The sequence below is a fragment of the Trichomycterus rosablanca genome, chromosome 10 (assembly GCF_030014385.1).
Source record: "Trichomycterus rosablanca isolate fTriRos1 chromosome 10, fTriRos1.hap1, whole genome shotgun sequence".
NCBI classification, from domain to species: Eukaryota; Metazoa; Chordata; class Actinopteri; order Siluriformes; family Trichomycteridae; genus Trichomycterus; species Trichomycterus rosablanca.
This window is the reverse complement of record NC_085997.1, coordinates 26,632,830-26,641,838: the sequence shown is the minus strand read 5'-3', so window position 1 is coordinate 26,641,838 and position 9,009 is coordinate 26,632,830. Positions and strand designations below refer to the sequence as shown.

The 9,009-nt window shown below is 37.8% G+C and overlaps 1 protein-coding gene across 1 annotated transcript; it reads left to right on the top strand.

Annotated features, from left to right (window-relative positions):
* The first annotated feature begins 3,962 nt into the window (after nucleotides 1–3,962).
* On the top strand, nucleotides 3,963–8,368 carry si:ch211-28p3.4 (E3 ubiquitin-protein ligase TRIM39). The gene is made up of 6 exons (XM_063003950.1): nucleotides 3,963–3,980; nucleotides 5,443–5,538; nucleotides 5,667–5,900; nucleotides 5,997–6,016; nucleotides 7,413–7,555; nucleotides 7,650–8,368. Exons 1-6 carry the CDS (start codon nucleotides 3,963–3,965, stop codon nucleotides 8,225–8,227), a joined length of 1,089 nt encoding a protein of 362 aa, XP_062860020.1. The 3' UTR covers nucleotides 8,228–8,368.
* Nucleotides 8,369–9,009: the final 641 nt, after the last annotated feature.

Here is a 9,009-nt window from a genome sequence, read left to right as displayed (position 1 = left end):
CACCAGTGTACAAATCAACCCCATGAAACTAATTTATGAATGCCTATTTAAGCGTGATTGCAATAGGTATACTTTGCGAAGTATTGCCAGTATTTACTCTGCATACTGGGCGGTTTTGCATGTGTCAAGATTTTTCTGTGTATGACCTTTTTGCCCGGTATTGTGACTATGACTTCTGTGTTTTCCCTTGGATTGTGTTTTTGCCTAGCTGATTTATGTGCTGACCTACTGCTTGGATTTGACTACTCTTGGGATTACTCCTTGTACTTTGAACTGTTTATTAATACGTCTTTTACTATCTGCGAGTAGTTTAAGGAGTAGGTACATGATTATTCAACTATTACATAAAAATATTTTACACAAAACCTTGAAAGGTTCTTTGTGGTGCAACACTATAAAAATCATTTTCTGTCATCTATATTTTAGGAGTAGGTACATGACTATTTCTAAATCTGTGTTACTGTACTATCCATCTAATGTTCTTTAGGAGAGTTTTTGCAAAACATTTATGACATTAAAGTCCCTAAATCTTTTTATGCCCAACAGGACACTCTATTTGGCCTTAAATAAAGCAGTACAATATAATTCTTCATAAATAAAATAGTTTACCATTAATCATATTTGCTATCACAAGTAAAATAATATTTGTTCTAGTTTAACTAAAACTGTGTATTTATTATAATATTGCACATCTTACCTGAAGCAGAAATTGGTTTAGATCTTCTGCACCACTCAAAGCAGATTCACCACATTTGCAACACTGAACGCAATCCAACTCCTTTTGTCATATTGCATGTGACATCATTAATGGGCCGGGCAATTTAAAACCAGTTTTCATATCTACTGTAGATCTGCTGGAACTTTTTTTTATTTTTTCGTAATCGGCTTTACACTTTTCGAATTGCTTATTTGATCAGCTTTTACCTGATTTGATTGTTTGCACATATATGAATGGGCTCTTTATTTACACTTGTATTATACATGTCAAATAACTTGGAAGGTTGACAGAAGGAAGTATGTGACCAAAGATTAGATTCTACCTATCAGGAACAAATGCTTTGCCAGTAAACGTGGCTGAGGGTAGGCTAAACACAGAACCTAACAAAGAATTAGGAATTACCAGGGCTTTTACCACCAGGAAACAAACCAGCGTTCCTTGTTTTGTAAACAAAAGTCTACGCTGCACAGCATTATTTGCATTATTGGCATACTCTATCAGTAAAGAAAGGTTAAATTGCTTTAATCTAAAAATACAGTTTAATACAAATGTTAACAGAAATGGAATGAAAAACATGGCATGGCATGTATCTCAGTGTTACATAAATGTATATTTAACATTTTTAAAATTGAATAAACAAATGTTCAAGCTTTTATATAATTTTAAACAAAGTATTAGCAGGTTTAAAATATGATTTTATAAATATTGTATAAAAAGATTCTAAAAGCAATGTGTACAATAAGGGTGGCACGGTGGGTAGCACTGTCGCCTCACAGCAAGAAGGTCCTGGGTTCGATCCCCAGGCAGGACGGTCCGGTTCTTTCTGTGCGAAGTTTGCATGTTCTCCCCGTGCCTGCGTGGGTTTCCTCCAGAAGCGCCGGTTTTCTCCCACAGTCCAAAAACATGCAGTCATGTGAATTGGAGACACTGAATTGCCTTATAGGTGAATGGGTGTGTGTATGTGTGTCTGCCCTGTGATGGACTGGCGCCGCGTTCAGGGTGTTACTGTGTGCCTTGTGCCCATTAAAAAGCTGGGATAGGCTCCAGCACCCATCCCCCGCGTCATAATTGGATAAGTGGTTAATAAAGTGAGTGAGTGAGTGAGTGAGTGTTTACAATAATAAAATAGAAAAAAATAAAAACTTTTATTAATGTTATACAAAAAATATATACGTTTAAGTAGGTGAGTGCATATACTCTGGTACTATTTCTCTTAAAACGTGCATAATTAAGAGTTCATTTTATAGTCAGCTTCAACTCAGCTTCAAGTATATTTACTAATTATTTTTAACTTACACTCATCTGTGACTGGAAACAGAAAAGCAGTGAAATTAGATTACATGTTTTCTGCCCACACTGATTTATTATGTTGCTCCATAGTTGAAGGTGCACCCTTCCCCAATCTCTAAAACCAGTTCAACAATATTATGATAATTTTCCAAATCATTATCACTGTCACCAGTGTGAAAAACAGGGAAAGTTCAAAAAACACATCTGGTAAGTGTTTGCTGTACCTGGTGGTGCACTTCTGTCTCTAATTCTTCCAGTTTTTTAATCACATGAAGTTATGCAGAGACAAATATATTTTTATTAACATCATGTATAATATACAATGTGTAAGTATAGAACAGTGTTAAACAATAAAGTCTGCCCTAGGGTCGAGCAGAATTTGCAGACAGTTCATGGCATTTAATAAGGCTCTGTACCACTTCTCAACTTCTTACCTAAAAAAGATTTATTTATAAAATTCTGTAACAAGGAATGTAAAAAGCATCAATAATAAACAAAAAACTGCTGAACTTGGCTATTAGGCTTCTGAAATTGTTGCCACATAATCCTGGTCAGTAAACAGTACACATACAAATGACTATACATAAAAAGAACACAGGATGGAGAACATTTAAAGTTTTGAATATTACAAATGTAATATTCAGCCATTTGTTAAAAAAAAGCTGTCTTAATGCTGTACAATATTTGAAGAACTGCTGTCACAATCAAGATTCTTAATATTATTAAGGAATTGTTTGGTTGTGAGTGGTTTGAGAATGCACAATGTCACATGCTCTTGCATAAAGCCTATGTAGTCTCATTGTGACATAAGACAACTGAAGAGACCTCTTGGGTGACACATATGGCTGAATGACCTTCAATGCTAGAACAGCAAATCAATACTAATATTCAAAAAAACGTATTGATGTAAAACAAAAAATGAAAAATTTAATCTTGCCACTAATTCTACACTAATATACATTTTTATTTGTTTTTATTTCTAAACCACAGTATACTTTCCACAATATCTGATGTAGAAGATCCTGAGTGTTGTGAGGGTACATGAAGTCAAAAAGTGATATACTGATATGTTCAACAGGCACTCTAATGTTAAGAATGTTATGAAAAACCAACAGGGTGTTTTTGACAGAGCTTCACTTCCTTGTATCATTCACTCTGAAGTTCATAGGATTACAAGCAGATTAGTGGTTCATACAGGAATGAAAAACACTTTGTATGCAAAACACCAATGTAATGAAACACCTGTTCAGCTTTTAATAACCCTTTGGCCTAATTTTCAAATATCTTATAAATGTCTAGTGTCAGTCAAAGGGCTATAAACATAATGTCAGAAGTCGACTGACATGCTTTGTTTGGCCTCCCCAACCAAGAATGCTGATCAGGCTCTGTTACTGGCCTTCAGAATGGCCTTCTGTTGCGTCTGTTCTTCCGTTCATGCGCACACCATTGCTACCATTTGTGTATGTCATTCACAATAGCTCTAAAGGTCAGGGGCAGTGAGTAATTCAGGACATACATATGCTTATTAACTGGCACTTAAACTAAAAGAACTAGACTCACATATCTACACTGTTACCAATCAATCTAAGAATAATTTAGCATCATTGACTCCGATATGCTCGGGGTCCTAGCAAAAGACCCTTTGCATAAGTGACAGATATAAATAGAGTAGTTTGCTGCAGGGACAACCAAGCGTGGCTCCTACTTTTGAGCCCTGGACCTTTAACTCTGACCAAATTTACAGACCCCAGTGGCAGAACTTTAATTTTTCCAAGGACGCAAGGACAGCAGGTGTCGTAATGGACATCCCAGACGTCAACCCCCCAGCCTTGACATCCAAACAATGAAATATAAAGACTGGACACTGGGTGCATTTCATAGGAACGATTTTGCTGGTGTAGTGTGAAAGAAGAAAGATTGTTTTAGTGGAGTATTTTGTGGACATCCTGTAGTCATGAAGAATCATTCTCAGGTAAATGACTCATTTATTTATAATGTAATTATAAGTTATGTATTTGAAATTGGAGATGCATGATATAATGACATACCATGAGTTTATAATACATTAACATACTTTACAACCCTTTGTTTGAAGTTTGATTAATGGATAGGGCTATTAGAACTTGGTTTAATAATGAATTAAGACAGATTATAATAAAGACAAATTAGGGCAACTAAATATGACAGCAAATATGATATGTGATATTCTCAATATATGGATTGGTGTTGAGTAGTATTTGATAGATCCTTTTTAAATTTCATGTAACAATACAATTTTCTAAACTTACAAATGTCTAAAGCAATGATTTAAAGGATTTATATATATTGGATTTAGGTGTACTTCAGGTGTACTTGCATTCTAGTACATATTAATTAAATATACGTACTGTATGTATACAGACAATCATGTTATTCTTAGTTTTGAGGTCCCTTCACAGTGCACATAGAGTACAATGACAACGGGCCTTGATTCTGGTAAATAATAACATCTATAACAAACTGGTATGACCACAGTTTTTCAAAGCAACCAGTCAAAATCTACTTCTGACTCCACTTATTGAATCCATTGGTCTTTTTTTGGATTCAGTTGTGTCAGGCTAAGCTTCTTGGTTGGGATGAACGTTGTTGGAAGTGTAGGAAACTTAATAACAAATCTAGATCTGATTTAACTGAGGTATAGAGGAATGTTTACATGAATGTGTCTTAAAAATGCTGACTCTTCAACCTCACCCTTTACCTTAATTACAAAATATATAGTTTGCTGGTTTTAATGCTTCTAAAAATGGTTGAAACTTCATACAATATAAATCCAAAAATGCTCTACTTATTAAATAATACTTATCCCAAGACAGTACAGGCATTGGTGGGCGTAATTACTATATGCCCTATATGATTTACATAGGAACAAGACTTTAACACAGTAGAGTTAAAGTAGAGTTATCTGGTTCTAAGATCTTGGGTGTAAATGTTGCCTCTGAGCACTGTCTTTAGGAAGAATGTACAGAGGGTTTTTTGGCAGAAGATTTCAGAGATTTTAGACAGGTCTAAAACATGTAGACTGGAAACTTCAAATTGGGTGTGTTGAACTGGTGTAATGCTGCCATCTACCCTGTGTTCACTCTGGATATACTAAAACTTAATCAGAATATAGCAGTTACTAAACATAAATAAATGAATCATAAGCATATGGCACAAGTTTCTAAGTATTGAGGGCATCATTAGTTGCACATGCTTAAATATTTTATTTGTTAGAACAGTTACCAGTTTCCTCTCATTGATAGATTTGTGGTTTTTATTTGTTTTTGTATGGTTTCATTATTTTTGTACTTTGTAAATGAAACTAAATGAAAAAAATGTCTTTTTGATGAACCTATGAACACAAAATGCTGACTGCACACGTTTGTCGTAACCTCTAATGTAAATTTTCATTTAAGGACACAAACAATAAACAACAGGAGCACATAAAAAAGCAAAGGGACGTTCTTGCTTACAGAATGAAAAAACTCTCAACAAGGCAAGCCGACTTTATTGTAAGTCACTGAATCACTTCACTGTAGATTTTGTAGATTGTAAATAAATAGTGTTTTGTGCCTAACAGAGGAACAAAGATTACTTTGTTAAGATGTGATTTATATTTTATGGCTATTTTCCCTTTTAGAAAAAGTCATCAGAACTAAAGGAGAAGATCAAGAAAAAATATGATGACATGAAGCGAGTCCTGGATGAGGATCTGAGAATTACAATGTGCCAGCTGGACATGGAGCAGGAAGCCATGGAAAGATGTATCGAGGAGAACATAGAACGGTGCTACCACCTAATACAGGAACTGGATCAGGGTCTGGATGAGCTCTCCAAACAGTTGGACTCAGACAAATTGCCCAGCTCTGAAATGGTAGTACCAGCACCAGCAATTTGTATCTAGTTTTGTAAGAGTTACTCTTTGTACTCACTTTGTGTTTGTGTTTACTCTCTCTTCCTCGTCTTACAGATTTCAGAGACAGATGAACGGTATGTATTCATTTCATTTTCATGTTTTACCACCGCTTTATCATGATGGGTGAATCTGGAATGACTGGGCGCAATGTAGTAACACACCCTGGACAGGACGCCAGTGCAACGCAGGGTCTCGGCCACCCAAACCCAATCCCCCGACCCGCCACAATATCTTTATTGTGAAAATAAAAACCTTCTCTACATGCCATTTAAATAACACATCCAAGTGTGATTGTTTAACTCCTCATTTCAAAACCATTCCAATATTCATTTTTCCGACAGCTTTATTTTATGTCAGGGTCTAAGTGGCTATCAGGGTCTAAGTGCTGATAAGTGCTAAAGCTTTTTCCACTAGTCTTTAAAACATGATCTTTCACAAGAGTGTTAATGAGGTTTAGCACTGATACTGGGTGATAAGGCCTGGCACACAGTCAAGAGTCACAATGTGTTGGGTAGAGTTCAGATCAGAGATGTGTGCAGGTCAGTCAAGTTCTTTCAAAGCAAATTTTTTGGACCTCTGTGCATGGGGCACAAAACATATAAAACAGTATAACTGGAACCTTGGTACTTTTTACACTGATCAGCCATAACATTAAAACCACCTCCTGGTTTCTACACTCACTGTCCATTTTATCAGTTTCACTTACCATATAGAAGCACTTTATAGTTCTACAATTACTGACTGTAGTCCATCTGTTTCTCTACATACCTTTGTAGCCCACTTTCACCCTGTTCTTCAATGGTCAGGACCCCCACAGAGCAGGTATTATTTGGGTGGTGGATCATTCTCAGCACTGCAGTGACACTGACATGGTGGTGGTGTGTTAGTGTGTGTTGTGCTGGTATGAGTGAATCAGACACATCAGCGCTGCTGGAGTTTTTCAACACCGTGTCCACTTACTGTCCAGTCTATTAGACACTCCTACCTAGTTGGTCCATCTTGTAGATGTAAAGTCATCTTTGAGATCTTCATCAGTGGTCACAGGACGCTGCCCACGGGGCACTGTTGGCTGGATATTTTTGGTTGGTGCACAAATCTCAGTCCAGCAGTGACAGTGAGGTGTTTAAAAACTCCAGCAGTGCTGCTGTGTCTTATCCACTTATACCAGCACAACACACATTAACACACCACCACTATGTCAGTGTCACTGCAGTGCTGAGAATGACCCACCACCCAAATAATACCTACTCTGTAGTGGTCCTGGGAGAGTCCTGACCATTGAAGAACTAACAAAGGGGCTAACAAAGCATGCAGAGATGCAGGACAGATCAGTAATTGTAGAACTACAAAGTGCTTCTCTATGGTAAGTGGAGCTGATAAAATGGACAGTGAGTGTAGAAACATGGAGGTGGTTTTAATGTTATGGCTGATCGGTGTATGTCATTGTTTCTTGTTCCTGATTTGTTCCAGGATAATGGAGACCCTGCAGATGACAGATCCGGAGAACATACAGATGGACGAGTTCAAGAATGAGCAACTCCTCGGTTTAAGCATAAACCTGTTGCTCTTCATCCGCTCACAAGTCCCTGTTACTAAGAAGCTTTTTCAGAGCTGTGAGCCTTTTATTAGTGCTGCTTTATAAACTTCATTATTTGCGTTTTAGGTATACACCAATAACACGCTGTTTTTGTTTTTGTCTTTTTATAGATGCCCAGGAGGTTGTACTAAACCCAGAGTCTGCTCACCCTAAGCTCATAATTTCCCCTGCAGGAGACTCTGTTACATATACAGAGACCTGGCAGGATGTTCCTGAAAACCCTTCCCGCTTCGACACAACCCTAAACGTGATAAGCCAGGATGGTTTTAAGAAGAGTCGCAACTACTGGGAAGTGCAGGTCAGTGGCAAAACTTACTGGGAGCTGGGACTCACATATCCCAGCATCCCCAGGAAAGGGCGTGCAGAGGACTGCTGGCTGGGACGTGGGCCCGAATCCTGGGGCGTGGAATACTTTAACGGAGACTTTACAGCCTGGCACAATGGGGTGCCCCATAAGCTTACCCCTATAACTGGAAGAAAGTTTCAACGTATTGGCATCCTTTCAAGCTCGTATGGGGGTCTGGTGTGTTTCCTTGGGGCAGACACCATGACCCCACTCTACAGTTTTTGTGCAGGTACTTTTACTGATGAACTTCATCAGGCTCTCTGTCCTGGTCATGACAACCAAGGGACAAACTGGAAACCACTGCTGATCTGTGATGCCTCCAGGTCTGGTCCCACTCTGTGATGATAAAACATGAATAAGAAGGAATTTCTGTTCTTAAAAAAGCCAATGAGAAATAATGAGTTTAATAATAATTATAATAATAATTATTTAATTATTAATGGGTTTTTTTTTCTATTTATTTATGCATTTTCTCCCATTTTTCTCCCGATTTAGTGTAGTCAATTTGTCTTCCGCTGCTGGGGATCCCTGATTGCATTCGAGGAAGGTATATTTTCTGCTCACTCCGACCCGTGCGCAGTCCTTAGCATTCTGCACAGGCGCCTCTATCTGCTAATCAGGGTCCTTGCACAGCGTTAGAAGACCCCACCCACATAGCAGACATGGTAGCCAATTAGTCTCTGCTGCAGGCATTGCCAATTATGCCCGTTAGATGGCGCCCAGCTGGCTGGTGACAACGCCAAGTTTTAAACTAAGGAGTTCAGAATCTCGGCACTGGTGTGCTAGCGGAATATCCCGCTGCGCCATCTGGGCGCTGTATTTATGTTTTAATACAACTTTAGGCTTACAAGGTTTTTTTATATGCAGTAATTTAAATTCCAGGCCTAAAATTCAAATTTAGGTAAGTTAGTCAAAATATAATTAAAATTACCTAAAATAAATGATATTGCTAATAACATTGTTCGAAATAGTCTGACTGTTTTACTACCACTTTATTCTATTCAGGGTCGCGGTGGGTCCGGTTCACCAGGTCTGTTCCAACTGTATTATTATTCTGTCCCATTACATTCTGATTAAATCCCTGACAGTATTGCACCATTATGTTTTCTGTGTGTTGCCCGTCT